The following is a 15,893-nucleotide window of genomic DNA, read 5'->3' as shown; positions in this document are numbered from 1 at the left end:
TAAAAGAAATGGATAAACCTGACTCTATCCAAATCAAGAATGTCTGCTCTTTAAAAGACACTGTTGGGACATCCCTAGGGGCTCCAGTGGTTAAGAATCTGCCTTCCAACTCAGGGGACATGGGTTTGATCCCTGGTCGAGAAACTAAGATACCACATACTGTGGGGTAACTAAGCACACACATCACAACCAATAGAAGCCCACTACTTCCACTACCAAGCCCATGCGCTCTACAGCCTGGTTGCCACAACTAGAGAAGCCTGCACACCACAATGAAGACCCAGCATGGACAAAAAAAAGAGAGACTGTTAAGAGAATGGAAAGACCATGCCACACACTGGGACAAAATATTTGCAAGTCACATGGCTAATAAAAGCCTTGTGTTCTAAATAGATCAAGAATGTTTGAAACTTGGTCTTAAGAAACCAACTAAATTTTTTTTAAAAAAAGACAAAATATTTGAACATACACTTCACCAAAGATGCATGGATGACAAATAAGCACATGAAAAGATGCTCAACATTAGCAGCATTAGGGAATAAAGCCACGAGATACTACCACACACTATTAGAATGGCAAAAACTAAAAAGTATAATCCTACCAAGTGTTGGTGAGGATGTGGAGGAATTTAGACCCCTCATACACTGCTGGTGGGGATGCAAAATAGTACAACCACTTTGCAAAACAATTTAGCTAGCTCTTAAAAAATTAAACATATGATCCAGCCATCCCATCCCTCGATATTTACCCAAAACATCAAAATATATGTTTATATGAAGATTTGTAATGGCAACCCACTCCAGTATCTTGCCTGGAAAATCCCATGGATAGAGGAGCCTGGTGGGCTACAGTCCATGGGGTCACAAGAGCAGGACATGACTTAGCAACTAAACCACCACCACATACATAAATGTGCATAGCAGCCCTACTTGTGATAGCCCAAAACCCGGAAATAATGCAAATGTTCATCAACAGGTGAATACTTAAACAGGCCGTGGTACATCACTACAATGGAACACTTGCTTGACCATAGGAAGAAATAAACTATTCGCACACCCTGCATGATGGATGAATCTCAAAATAATTACACTGAATAGAGGAAGTCAGGCCAGAAAGGAGCACATGCTTTAAAAACAAAAGTATATGCTGCATGATCCCATTTATGCAACACTCCAGAAAATGCAAACTTATCTATTTTGACAGAAAGAGCATATCACAATAGGAGGGCAGGGGAGGAGCAGGAATAAGAGATTAAGGAGCACTAAGAAACCTTTGGGGGTGATGGATATGTTGATCTAGTTGATGATGGTTTCATGGTGTATTGCTATTGTTTTTCAGTCGCTAAGTCATGTCTAACTCTTTGCAACCCCGTGGACTGTAGGATCCCCGTGCCCACCAGGATCCTCTGTGGGATTTCCCAGGCAAGAATACTAGAGTGGGTCACAATTCCCTTCTCCAGGCATCTTCCCGACCCAGGGATGGACCTCTTGTCCCCTGCATTGGCAGGCAGATTCTTTACCACTGAACCATCAGTGAAGCCCCTTCACAGTGTTTATATATGTCAAAACTTGTCAAACAGTATGTGTCAAAACTTTAAACACATACCATTTATTGTAGGGCAATTACATCTCAACAAAGCTGATTTTTAAAGTTATTCAGTGCTATTAGGAGTCAGAACAGTGGTTGCTTACCTCTGGTTATGGGCAGGTAAACCAGAATAGGGAGGCAGAAGGGTGCCTCTGGGGAGCTTATGAGGGTCTGGGTGCTGGTTACAAGGATGTTTCACTGATGGAAACACACTTACAAGGTGGGCACTTTTCTATGTATGTGATATATCAAATGGTTTTTCAAAGGAAGGCAGGCTAGCAGCTCCCTGCTAAGATCTGGACCAGCAATGTGCTTCTGTAAGGGGGGTGAGGGGTGGGAGGGCAGGGTCAGAGTTCACGGACACCTGGGTCCCCCATCTGAAAGCCCAAGCTGGCACCTGACGGGGGGAGGGTGAAATGAGGTGGGCACAGGTGCTTCCCTTACCTTCTGCTGCAAGACTTTCATCTTTGTGGACCTTTCTCCTGGACAGGCGGGGTCAGCTGGCTGCGGTGTAGGTCCTGGCTCTGCCTCTGGGGGCTCCTCCGCCTGGGCTTGTCTCTCCCCTTCCTGCCCCGAGAATGACTTCGGACCAAACAGCCTGCGTGCCATTTCCTCGGCATTTTCCAGCCGGAGCCCCAGCTGGGAAGGAAAGTCAGGGGCTCAGGGAACATTAACTTCTTCACAATAGTAACCAAGAGCTGCGGGGTTGGGAGCTTGAACAGAGGGGCCCAGGCTCCTTAGGGTCCATCCAGGCCCAAATGTCAAGAGATACAATCTCAGCTCCACATCTGCTTGGCAAATGCCACACAGCAAGAATTCCTACCAATTCTTTGAGGCCTGGTTCAAATGTCACCACCTCTGGGAAGCCTCTCCTGAATTCTTCCATCACCAGCTCCATACATTCCACCCCCCATCCCCAACCAAATTTATTACCCCTTCCTCTGAGTGTCAAGCACAATACTCCAAGGTCACACTCAGACTAATTTGTGTGTCTCCCTGCAAGATCTTGAGCTCCATGAGAGCAGGGACTTGCGTTTCATTCACTAAGCGCACTCAATGCCTGATGAGATGGTTAATTCTGTGTCTATGTGACTGGACCATAGGGTGCCCAGATATTTGGTCCAGTGTTATTACACATGTTTCTGTGAGAGCGTTTTTGGATGAGTTTAACATTTAGATCAGTGGACTGAGTCAAGCAGATGGCCCTCCATAATATGGGTGAGCCTCATCTAATCAGTCGAAGGCCTGATGAAACAAAGGGCTACTGTTCTTCCAAATAAGAGGGCGTTCCTCCTGCCTGACTGTCTTCAGACTGGGACATCAGCTTTTTCTGCCTTCGGACAGGAACTACACCATCAGTTCCCCTTGGTCTCCAGCTTTGCTGACTGTAGATCTGGGACTTGTCAGCCTCTATAACTCTATTGGTTCTACTTTTCTGGAGGACCCTGACTAACAGATGACCTGACTGATTCTCAAAATCTGATGGATGAATAAATGAGTCCTTCCTTCATTCCATCTACCTATCCTTCCACCCATCTGTTCACTCAATTCTTACATCCTTTCCTCCGACCTCTCATCTAGATGTCTATGAGATCATTTGCAGAGAAATTACCAGAGGTTCAGCCCTTGGCAGATCTAAGCTCAGGTGACCAGCAGGTAAAGTTTGGATAAGTCCCCTGTTCTCCATAAATTAGAAAGAGCTGGAATAGGGCACAGAGCACCCTCCCTCAGACAAGCTCCAGGGACCTGGGGGGAAGAGATGGAAGGACCCCAAGGTATTACATTACTTCAAAGTTTGCTGGGCACATGACCTCAGAGATCATCCCTCTTCCATTGCTGCCCCTTACAAATCATTTTCCACATTCAAATTGCATGTCACTCCCCAACTTGAAACCCTTCCTCAACATGGCCCTGCTCCCTCCCTGAGCTCCCATCTTAATATTTTCCTCCTGTTCTCTAGCCTATTTTTGTTCCTTAAACACACCAACCCCTCTCTCATCTCAGAAACTTTGCACACACTGCTCCCTTTCCCCCTGGAAGGTTCTTACCTCAGTTTTTCACACAGCTGCTGCCGCTCATCCTTCAGATCTCTAAACTCACTACTTAAAGTTGCCATTGTTTTATGAACATGTCTACTCATTTCTTATCTGTCTACCTCTCTGGGCTGTGAGCACCAAGAAGGCAGGAATTATCTCTCTCTTGATAATCATCATTTCCTCCGAGCCCAGCACACAGCACAGTGCCTGGCACGTGTTAGGTAGAAGATGGATACTGTGCAGTTGATGACAGGTTCATAGATGGATGGATGGATGAACATGGATGGATAGATGGATAGAAGCATGGATAGATCAGTGGAAGAACAGATGAAGAGAAGGGTGGGTGGGGAGACTGACAGATAGATAGATGTATGGATGGGTAGAAGGGTAGATGAATAAATAGTGGATGAGAGAGTAGACGAAGAGACAGTTGGGGTATGTAAATGAATAGATGGAAGAGGATAGAAGAATGGATGGAAGGATGGATGGATACAGATGTATAAACATATGGAAGAGTATGTGGACAGATGAGTGAGTGTGTAGGTCTTAATAAATAGGTGGCTAGATGGGTAGATGACTGAGAGAATAAATAAATGATTGGGTAAGAGTGTAGATGGAAAGATGGGTGGGAAAGTACACAGATGGATAGGTGGATGAGAAGGATGGATAAATGACTGTATGGATGGGGTGATGGATAGGCAATGGATAGGTGGATGGATAGCTAAGTGGGTGCATAGATAGAAAGGTGGGTGGATGGGTGTATGACTGGGAAGATAAATGAGTAGGTGAGAGGGTAGATGGAGAGAGATGGCAGGTACATAGATGGATGAGAGGGAGGGAAAAGGGACGGGGTGGGTGGTAGATGTATAGATTTATGTATGGGTCAGTGGGCTGGATGAATAGATGGGTGAACGGGCAGATAAATGGGTGGGCGGAGGTTGGGAGCTGGGAGTATAAAAAGTGGGAGTAGATCAATAGATACAAGAGGTGATGGATGAAAAGATGGGTGGATGGGATGATTTCTGGCCCCAAGCCCAGGAGACGCCCTGAAGAGACTGAAACAAGGCCTCCTCTTACCTCCAGGAGGTTGAAGGCATGACCAAGAGCGTGGATGGTCAGGTTGGCTGTGGCAGAACGGGGGAGGAAGGAGGCTGGAGAGAAGAGAAGGGTCCCCTCCAGGTTGGCTCCCAGGCTGCCTGATGCTGGGAGAGAGAGAAAGGATCAGTGCACACCACGCCACTCACAGGGCAGGAGCTGACAACCAAGGGGCTGGAGACAGGGCTAGACACACGCTGCATCCTCTCAGCCAGGACAGGAAGCTCAGAAGCCTTACCAAGGGCAGAGGGAAAGTCAGGACAGAGGGTCACGAATGTACCCACATCTGCTGATAGACAGCCGGGGAGCCAGAGCACCCCATCCTGCCCCCAGCTTTCCAAGTAGCTGAGGGGGGTTGGATACCTAACCTAGAATGGGGTCTCTTTTTGAGTCTGTTTAATTACTAGGAACCAGCTATCTCTCGTTGATGCTAATCTCCCTTTTTAACCTGGGGAAAAGCAGTTCTCAAACTCACAGCCCCCAGCAGGCAAGAACCCATGAGAATTCAACAACAGTGTTTCATGGTCACTGCATTTCTTTTTAGGACAATCCTATTTTTAGAATTAAACTAATCTGCTAATAGTAGCAATAAGAGGTTTTCCTTTAGCATAACAGTAGGTTTAAAAGACCCAGTTTAGAGAAAAGATGGAAGTACTATTTCATTGAATGCTATGATGCGGCTCATATTTAGCTATTTTTTACCTCTTCCGACAAAAATGGCAGGTTGCTATGGGGATACAGGGAAAAAAAAATCAAGCAGATGGCATATGAGTATCTGGACATTTAGGAAACAGACACGGCCTTGGCCTTATCCACACGTCCTCCAGAGTCAGAACTTCCGGGTCCCTAAGCCTTTGTGGTCCCCGAGGAGGATGGCGCTGGCCAGAGATGCCCATACCTGAGCGGAAGGTGACGTCAGAGTAGGACGAGTGTTTCCACATCTCTGGATGGAACTCCCGGCTGACAATATCTTCAGGGATGGCCTCCCGGAGGCTCTGTTTCAAGGGGTCGGCCGTCTCCAACAGCTGCAGGAGGTGACTCCACACAAAGGAGCCCACTGGAGCCCGGTTGCAGCCAGCGGGGAGAGGAAGGGAGGGCGATGAGGAGGGCCCACAGCTGACACAGTACAGAGAAAAGAGCCCCGGCCTCCTGCTCCATGTCCTGATATTTCTACCCACCAGGGCCTTCTTAGGAGCCTAGCTACTGAGAACTGCGTCCTCTTTGTAGATAAACGGCAAACAGAACTGCCTTAATGGAACTTGGAAATCTAGGCTGCACAAGGCATTCTGATGTGCTTTCCTGAAGGAAAAGGGACCCCACTGGAGCCCAGTGGGGTGAAAGTGTGGGGAAAGCCCTGCTTTGAAAGTCAGACCTGAGTCTGAATCCCAGTTCCACCACTCATGAGCTGTGTGACACCTTGGGCTGGTCACTCCACTTCTCTGAGCCTCAGTTTCCTCATTGGTAAAATGAACTATAATGACCCATCTCCCAGGGCTGTTTGCACAGATCAGTCAAGGACAGAATCTGGACCTAAAGGACGGAGTATCTTTTAGGGTTGGGAAAGGGTAAACATGCAATCCATGATGGGGACCCTCTGAGGCTCTCTGGAGGGTTAAAAATGAAATGAGAGCACCGAGGGGAAGGAGTCCAACAGAGGATATTATTCTAATTGGGAACACCAACCCCCTTGCTCATCCCAGGCTCTCAGAATGCCCAGCAGGGAGCTTCTAGAACAATCCACCATGAAACAGAGCTGAGAATGTTTTTGTTCCCATCAGGCAACACACAAGCCTGATACCCCAGGGTCTCTATTAAGGCTTCCCCTTGGCTGACTCCCTCTGAGGGGCTTGGTCCAGTGGTCTATTAATGTAGAACAGCCCCACACATCCCATCCCACCCTAGAAACTGCCAACAACAAACTGCGGCTTCTAGTAGCACCATTTCTTTCCCTTTGGGGGCTGGGGAGATGTCATTTCTTTAGCAGGTAGTTTAGCAGCATCACATCAGACTTTTAAACGTGTGTGCACACTTTTATGTTGGCTGAGTGTGTGTATGCTAAGTCATTTTCATCATGTCCAACTCTTTAAGACCCTATGAACTATAGCTTCCCAGGCTCCTCTGTCCATGTGGATTCTCCAGGCAAGAATATTGGAGTGGGTTGCATTTCCTCCTCCACGGGATCTTCCCAACCCAGGGATCAAACCCATATCTCTTAACGTCTCCTGCATTGGCAGGTGGGCTCTTTACCACTAGAGCCACTTGGGAAGCCTTTTATATTGGCTACTTCTGGGAAATTATCCTCCAGCTAGATTAGCAAAAGGGTCTGAAGGTGGATGGACAGAGAGATTTATTTTGGTTGCTGTTTCTCATGGCAAAAGACCAGAAAAAAAAAAAAATCTAAATGCCCATCACTGGGGACTGGTAAAGTGGACTATGGTTTAAGCTCCTAGTGGAGCATCCACAGCTACAGCTAAGAGTCCAAGTGCCCCGATGTGGAAAGAGCTCCTGGACACATGGAAGGCAGAGGCAAGGGGCACAACAGTGTGTACAACATGATCCTGAGTTGCTGCTGTTGTTACGGTGATAACACATCCATGTTCATACACACACTACATGTTCTGATGGGACACACAAGAGAATGGTCATAGTCAGTGCCTTCAGGAAACAGGACTTAGGGATCAGGAGGCAAGGAAGGCGGCCTTTAACTTTCCATTTATATCTTGCTGTCTGCTTTGAAATTTTGGCTGCATAATCATAGCAGAGAATGAGATGGTTGCATGGCATCATTGACTGGACATGAGTTTGAGCAAACACTGGGAGATATTAAAGGACAGAGAAGCCTGGCACGCTGCCGTCCACGGGGTCGCAAAGAGTGGGACGTGACTGAATGACTGAACAACAACAGTAGCAGCAGCAGTAGTGATAATAACATTGAAAGTTAACAGCTATGCATACAGCGCTTACAATGTTCTAAATGCCTTCTTGTATTAATTCATTTTATGCTTCCTTTATGAGGAAGGTACTGTTATCCCCATTTCACAGATGGAGAGATGGAGGCTCACAAAGGTTTGGTCATTTGCCCAAAGGCACACAAGTAGAAAGTGGCTGAGCGGGGACTTGAACCCAGTCAGGAAGTCCCCAGGCTCTCAAACTCACTGTGAATTATGTCAAATCACTTTGCACTAGGAAAAAACTTTTTGAAAATTAGCTGAGCCTGTTTTTTGAAGTTCTACCTGTTTAAAAGGAACTCTCTGACCCCACAAGGGGTCCGATATTCACAGACACTGTCCCTGGTCTGCCTTGAGTCTCTCTTCCTCTCCTCCAGGTCCTGTGCCATGACCTAGCCAGAGCTAGAAAGGAGCTCAGTGACTTTCACCCATTGTACAGATGAGGAAACTGAGGACCAGAGAGAAGCAACTTCTCCTGGGTTGTTCAATTGCCACAGGGGTGAGGGGAGCACGTGAGGCCACTTGTCCAGACGGCATGGCAAAAAAAGGGGAACAGAAAGGGACGGGAAGACACCTGAGGGATGGAGGCAGAGTGCTCTGGAACCCCTGCACCCGTCAGGTGGCACCCAGGCCAGCCCCCATCACCCACCTGCAGCTGCTTACCCTGGGTGGACTGTTCTCCTGCCTGGGTACGCTGCACCTGGGCAAACACCTCCTCACCCGGGCACCTCATCAGGGCCAGGTAAGCATTGATGCGGATCTCAGCATCCTCCTCGGTGTCTTGGTACAGGCTGGAGAGCACGGATCGCTGCCTCGGGCAAAGGGAAAGCCATCACTCAGAGTCCACCGACCTCCACCCAGGAACACCATGTCCCCTAGTCTGCCCTGGCTCCAGCAGGGGTGCCCGGTGCCTTACCCAACTCTCCCAAAGTCTCCACTGCTCCCCGATACTCTCATCTATGGCCCGATTGTGGGATATGGGATTTTGCCCAGTCACTGCTAATACCTAACTTCCCAGAGCTCCAGCCCAGAGCCTGATCAACTTCCACAAGTAACACTGGCTTCCCAGGTGGTGCCAGTGGTAAAGAATCAACCTGCCAATGCAGGAGATGACACATAGGTTCGATCCCTGGGTCAGGAAGATGCCCTGGACAAAGAAATGGCAACTCACTCTAGTATTCTTGTCTGAGAAATCCCATGGACAGAGGAGCCTAGTGGGCTACAGTCCATGGGGTCACAGAGTCGGACATGACTTAGCGACTGAGCACGCATGCAAACAGTGGGTAAACAAGTGGGTGTGGCTACATTCCAAGAAAACATCTATGAAACATCTATGAAAATGCCATAGCAACAGACTCACAGGAGGTGTTCCCTCTAAAGATATTCCCCATGCCCCCCTTCCTAAGCAAGCCACTTCCCCTACCTCATGATTCTCTCCCTTAGCATCTGCTGGTTTCCTTCACAGCAGAGCCATCCACCCATCCACTCATGCAGCAATATTAACTGAGCACCTATTACGTGCCTGGAAAGGTGCAAGGTGACAACTGTAAGCAAGACAAACCCAGCTCTGTCCATCTGAAGCTTACATTCTAGTGCAGACAAACAGATAGTAAACCAGGTGAATATATAATACGTTGCTGCATACTAAGCCACTTCAGTAGTGTCTGACTCTTTGCAATCCTATGGGCTGTATCCCTCCAGGCTCCTCTGTCCATGGGATTCTCCAGGCAAGAATACTAGAGCAGGTTGCCTTGCCCACTTCCAGGAGATCTTCCTGATTCAGAGATTGAACTCATGTTTCTTGCATCTCCTGCATTGGCAGATGGATTCTTTACCATTAGTGCCACCTGGAAAGCCCATAACTGTTAAAAAGGGAAAAATAAAATAGGGAAGCCGGAGGCCTGGGGGAGCTTGAAAAGGTCAGTTGCAGGTGAAACAGCCAAGGAAGATCCCCCACAGTAAAGTGATTTCTAAGTAAAAACCTTCTGTAGATAAAGGAGTAAAGCCTAGGGAAATACAGAGGAAAGCCATTTCAGGAAAGGAGAAGAGCATGTGTAAATGGCCTGAGGCAGAAGTGAGCCCTGGAGGCTTGATGATCAACAGGGAGACCAGCATGGCTGGGCAGGAGTAGTGGGGGTGAGGGAAGCAGGAAATGAAGCCAAGAGGTGTTCGTGGGTCAGTGGTCAATCACAGGAAGGACTTTGACTCTAAATGAGATAGAAGCCACTAGTCCAAGGGTCAGCAAACTTCCTGTAAAGGGCTGCTGCTGAGTCGCTTCAGTCGTGTCCGACTCTGTGCGACCCCATAGACGGCAGCCCACCAGGCTCCCCCATCCCTGGGATTCTCCAGGCAAGAACACTGGAGTGGGTTTCCCTTTCCTTCTCCAATGCATGAAAGTGAAAAGTGAAAGTGAAGTCGCTCAGTCGAGTCCGACTCTTAGCGACCCATGGACTGCAGCCTATCAGGCTCCTCCATCCATGGGATTTTCCAGGCAAGAGTACTGGAGTGGGGTGCCATTGCCTTCTCCCCCTGTAAAGGGAAAGATCGTCAATTTTTTTTCCCCTTTGCAGACCATACATTCTCTCTTGCAACTACTCAACTCCACAATTGTAGCAAGAAAGCAGCCCAGACCACACGACAACGAATAGGCAGAGCTGTGTTCCAACAACACTTTACCTACAAGAACAGGCAATAAGCTAGATGTCGACCATGGACCTTGCTGACCCCTGAACCAGTGGGTTTGCAGCACAGATGGCTTATGTGTGGTTTGTTTGTAAACACACACTTACTTGGGTATTCAATGAATATATGCCCCCTACCCCAGATACAGGCTCTATGAGAATAGAGACCTGGACACCTGTTCATGTCAGTGACCGGCACATAGTAGGTGCTTAGTAAATGCGATGAATGAATGAGAATGAGCAAGTGAAGACGTGAATTAACAGTGCTTCAAGACCCACTCCTGCCCAATGCCAACTCCAGTGAAATAACTCCCAGGAGCTCACGTCCGCAGAGCAGGGAACCCTCCAAAAGGCCTGGATGGCCCCCAGCCGGATCTCAGGGGGGCAGCTCCCCAGGGAGGCACAAGTGCTCAACTTGGGGGTGAGAGCCGTGGCCGCTTGGCCAGCATTGCCAATAGCCTTCAGCACGAACAGGAGCTGAAACAAGATGACGGTGGGGCCTTGAGGCTGGTGGGGGCGCCCAGCCCACCTGCCCAGCCTGCAGCTCGCCTGCTTGACAGGGACCCCCTCAAGGGGCCGTGCCCAGGATGTGGGCTGTCCTCACCTGATCAGCGTCTGAGGGCTCCCGGAAGGTGCAGTTTGCACCCACGGCGTCTCCCAGGATCCTCACGAGGGAGCTGACACCAGGCAGCTGCTCACAGGGTCCGTCCAGAGACACACACAGGTTGTGCACCAGAGCTGAGATGCCCAGGAAGGCGCTGGAGCTGGCCCCTGGGGTCTGCAGCAGAGGCTGGGGACAGAAACCAGCCCCCACCCCAGCCAAGAGGCCTGGTAAGGGGTCTTTCACAGGCCTCCCCATGGGACGTTTCCTAAAAATACAGATGCACCCCCGCCCCCAGACTCCTGAGGGTGTGAATAAATTGCCCGTGGTAGGACCTGCAGGGAGCATTTCTTAAAATACCCCAGGGGGCTTCCCTGGTGGCTCAGGGGTAAAGAATTTGCCTGCCAATGCAGGAGACACAGGTTTGATCCAGGAAGATTCCATGTGCCACGGGGCAACTAAGCCCAAGCGCCACCATGACTGAGCCTGTGCTCTAGAGCCTGGGAACTGCAATTACTGAAGTCCGTGTACCCTAGAGCCAGCGCTCCACTGCAAGAGCAGCCACTGCAAGGAGAAGATCACGCAGCACAACTAGAGAGTAGCCCCAGCTCGCCGCACCTAGAGAAAAGTCCTCGCAGCAACAAAGACCCAGCACAGCCAAAATTAAAAAAATCAATAAAAGTATTTTTTTGTAATGCCCCAGAAGACCTTTTCTGTGCATCCAGGATGGACAACAGTATCTCAGGCTAACAGGGGACAGGGGACATTTGGGGAGTCTGGAGACAGCATAAGTTGCCATAACTGGGGGGCAGTGCGTGCTTGTGATGGGATGAGAGAACAAATACAGTCCAGAGAGGCACGGGCTCTGGTATAGCAGGATGAGAACCAGCAGGAGACAGGCGAGGGAAGAGCCTGGACTCTAACAGCCCAGGGACCCATCTGCTCTGTTCCTTGTGTGTCCCTGGCAAGAGGTCATGGCCGTGACACCAGTGTGTACATAACACTTAGCCCACATCATAACGACTATCAGTCCGCACCATCCCAAGGCAGAGAAAGCGCCTTGCCTGAGGTGGTGCTGGTAAGGGACTAGGCTGGGTTCTAAAGCAGGGTGGGAGGTGGAATCGAGCACCAGAGTCTGCGCTTTAGCCCCCCACGCCCCACACTTCTGCACTTATGCTGAGCAAACAAAGGGGAGAGTGAAAGGAAAGAAGGGGAAGCCCAACCCCGCCCAGCACTGGCTGAGCCCCCACGGGCCCTGCAGGGCACTGATGTCTGTGTGGCCAGCGTGTCACCTGTTAGGCTGTGAGCAGTACCCCCTGGGCCCAGGCCTGGCCCGGCTCTGACTCAGCACTCAGTTCTCTGTTGAACAGAGCCAACTACACAGCCTGCATGGACTGGGCCCACTGTAAACGCTGGCATCAGGGGCTGGGGGACAGGGGTGCGTGCTCCCTACACTCCACCTGGACGGTTAGTCAAGAGTCTGACCAGCATGAGGGACTGAGAGATCCTGCTGGAGAACACCCCATCAGCCAGCCCAGGGGTCTCCCATACACTCCCCACTGGTGACCTCTGAATTCTGGCCCACTGCCAATCTGGGTGGGCAGAGTGAGGAGTGACAAGTGAGCCCGCCCACCGGTGGGTGAGGACACGCCCCCCAAATGAGTGAGGACACGCCCCCAGGCAAATGAGGACACACCCTATAGTCCAAGAAAAAGGCACAGCAGCTGCATCACCTAGGCCAGCTGCCCAGCCTCCTTGGGCCTCAGTTTCCTCATCTGTAAAATGGGAGGGATAAGAGCACCTACTTCATAGAGGCATCATGGGGGTTAAATAGGACCTCCTTGTGTTGTTAAAAACTGCTAGCCTAGTTTCACATGCTTTCCTAATCCTGATACTCATTAAATACGCTTGATTACAAGAACAATAGCAGCTCTAAACTGCTGGGTCTCCCCAAGAGGCATCCAGAGAAGTGCTTTACATTCAGCATCTCATTTCTCACCACAAGCTCAAGAGGCAAGTACTGTTCGAGTTCTATCTTACAGATCAGAAAACCGGCTCAGATAGGTCAAGTCACTTGCCCAGGATCACGCAGCTGGCAGGGACATTGTTGAGACTCAAACCCAGGCTCCTCTGATCTGCCTCCACTGGCCCCACCAGGCAGAGGCACAAAGCCTGGAGGACAGCAGGTCCCCCGTCCCTTCCTGCTGCGTCCAATCAGCAGCGGAGCAGGGAAGGGACCACATGGGTGGGGGCAGGGCACAAGGCTCACCAGCAGCGCGTGGACCATAGCATCTGTGGGCTCCGGGATGAAGGCCAGCGACCAGAGCCACGCCTCTGTCTCATCTGCCTCCACCTCCCCAGACACGATGAGCTCTGCCATGAGGCCCACGCAGGCCTCGGTGCCACAGGAGGGCAGGGCATCCACCAGCGGCTGCCTGACATGGAGAGAGGCCCAGGGAACATCACGATGGCAGCCTACATGCCCAGGCGCCCTCCAGGACTCCTATCTCACGTAGCCTCCGGTCATCTGGGAGCAATCAGAGGCTCAGAGACGTAAGGCAGGGATGTGTCCATGCTCACACACCCAGAAAGAGGATGAGACAGACCCAGGCAGCCTGGCCGGGATCCTATGCTCTTAGGGCCCCGGAGACACCAGCAGCCCCATCTGAAAGTTAGTCAGTCAGTCGTATCTGACCCTTTGCAGCCCCACGGACTGTAGCCCACCGGGCTCCTCTGTCCATGGCATTCTCCAGGCAAGAACACTGGAGTGGGTTGCCATTCACCTCCTCCAGGGGCTCTTCGCAACCTGAGGGTTGAACTGGAATCTCCTGCATTGCAGGTAGATTCTTTACCATCTGACCTGCCAAGGAAGCCCAGTCTAAACCCTGGCAATTCTGCCCACTCTGGAGACACAGCAGTTTGGGGCGATGTGAGTCTCTGCCCACTGCTCTCCCAAAACCAACCACACTCCCCTTGGTAGGATAAGAATCCCTTGCGTAGAACAGGAGTCAACAACTGGCAGGTGGCCCCGCATTAAACAGAAGCCCCTCATTAAACCTCTAATGCTCTAAGCCCAACATCACAATCTCTCCTTTTTCTTTTTTTGAAATTACAGAAAGGTTGGGATGTTCAGGAAAGGTTTTGAACCTTTCTTTGCACAGTGATGAGTCTAAATGGGGAGATGATGGCTTAACGGGGGTGGGTGCCTCAATTATAATAGGAACAGGAGGCCCCCAGGGCTGGGGTCACACAGGCAGCAGGGCACACAGGGTGGGGTGGATTGGACCCTCCACCTTATCAACCCTGATGAGTAACATCCATGGCCACAGAGGGCCAGGCATCCCACCCACCCTCGACTTGCACACACCATCTGCTCATAAACAGTCTCTGGCCTCAATTTATTCATCTATAAAATGGGAATGCTGATGACTGGGCCAGCTCCAAGATGACCATGAGGCCTCAGGAACCCAAGCCTCTTCATCTGGAGATATCCCACCTGCCCTTCCCATCTCTTGCCCTTGTATTTCCTCTCTTCCCCTTATAGATTTGGCCCTAGGAAAACCAAGCTCTGTGCAGAAATGGAGGAGGAGGTGAGGGCAAGAGAAATCTCTCAAGTGTATCAGTCCTCTTGGAAACTTCTAGATTTGGGGATGGTCTCCCCACCTCCCTGACTCCCAACATCTAGGTAGACAGGCGAGACACAGGGACTTATGGGAATATCCCGAGTGACAAGTAGGGTGAGTCACCAGGGGAACAGGGAGCTCCACATGGAGACTCAGAGGCCCCTCCCTACACCAAAGACAGCTAAAATGTGCCCAAGTCAAATACCACTTATATTTAAGACCCTAAGAATTTGATGGATAAGCACAGACCACCTGGGTTCAAATCTAAACTCTGCTGTGTGACTCTGGGCAAGTTTCCTAACCGCTCTGTGCCTTGGTTTCCTTCTACAACTATTACATAGGAATAAAACCACCTACTTCATGGGGTCATTGTGAGGATTAAACGAGTGAATACAGATAAAAGGCTTGGAAGGTATCTGTGCGTTATTAGCTATTAAGTTTGGTAGTCGTTCCAATAGATATGTGATAATGTTGATTCATGGGTTTCCCTGGTGGCTCAGACTGTGAAGAATCTGCCTGCAATGCAGGAGACCTGAGTTTGATCCCTGGGTTTGGAAGATCCCCTGGAGAAGGGAATGGCTACCCACTCCAGTATTTTTGCCTGGAGAATCCCCATGGACAGAGGAGCCTGGTGGGCTACAGTCCATGGGGTCAGAGAGAGTCAGACATGACTGAGCGACTAACACACTGGTGGCACAGTGGTAAGAATCCGCCTGTAATGCAGGAGATGCAGGTTCAATCCCTGGGTTGGGAAGACCTCCTGGACAAAGAAATGGCAACCCACTCCAGCATTCTTGCCTGGGAAATCCCACGGACAAAGAAGCCTGGTGGGCTACGATGGGGTCGCAAAGAATCGGACGCAACTTAGCAACTAAACAACCATGTTGATACGGTGGGTGGCGGGGGCTTTCTTTCTTATTTCTGAGTCAATGAAATTTTTTTCAGGTCTCAAGATCTGAGAGCCTTTGAAAAGCTCACAGACCTGAAATCTGGATCTCGATGGCTGAGCTTGGGAAAGGAGCTGCAAGTTTCCCCCCTCGACCCCCTACATCCCTCTGCCCGGGAGGTAGGACCTCAGAAGTTCCCCTCCACCCTTGGCGTCTCTCTACACCCCTTGCTGACCCCATACCAGCAGGGTGTGGGGGTGGATCCCAGCCCTGCCCAGCATCCCCCACTCCCAGCAGAAGGGAACCCAAGGCGCATTGGAATGCTAATTCCAGCTCCCTGCCAGAGGGACCCTGTGTGGGGAGGGAACAATGCCTGTCTTTATCCCGCCAGGCCCTGAAACCTCCAGGTTCCCCAGCCTCCAGTCTCCAGCCCCC

At 50.4% G+C, this 15,893-nt stretch overlaps 1 protein-coding gene across 1 annotated transcript in view; it reads right to left on the bottom strand.

Moving 5' to 3' along the window:
• APOLTP (apolipoprotein lipid transfer particle homolog) overlaps positions 1–15,893 on the bottom strand; it is a 168,901-nt gene that overhangs the window by 130,381 nt on the left and 22,627 nt on the right. Inside the window, exons 10-16 of the mRNA XM_081560372.1 lie at positions 13,218–13,383; positions 10,952–11,137; positions 10,672–10,824; positions 8,330–8,474; positions 5,617–5,775; positions 4,701–4,825; positions 2,032–2,226 (exon numbers count right to left, since the gene is read on the bottom strand). Coding sequence (XP_081416498.1) covers positions 2,032–2,226; positions 4,701–4,825; positions 5,617–5,775; positions 8,330–8,474; positions 10,672–10,824; positions 10,952–11,137; positions 13,218–13,383 — 1,129 coding nt within the window. The remainder of the gene's footprint in view (positions 1–2,031; positions 2,227–4,700; positions 4,826–5,616; positions 5,776–8,329; positions 8,475–10,671; positions 10,825–10,951; positions 11,138–13,217; positions 13,384–15,893) is intronic.

Source organism: Giraffa tippelskirchi, chromosome 13 (genome assembly GCF_054371585.1).
Source record: "Giraffa tippelskirchi isolate mGirTip1 chromosome 13, T2T-mGirTip1v1.2.pri, whole genome shotgun sequence".
Taxonomy (NCBI): domain Eukaryota; kingdom Metazoa; phylum Chordata; class Mammalia; order Artiodactyla; family Giraffidae; genus Giraffa; species Giraffa tippelskirchi.
This window is presented reverse-complemented; position numbering and strand designations above follow the sequence as displayed.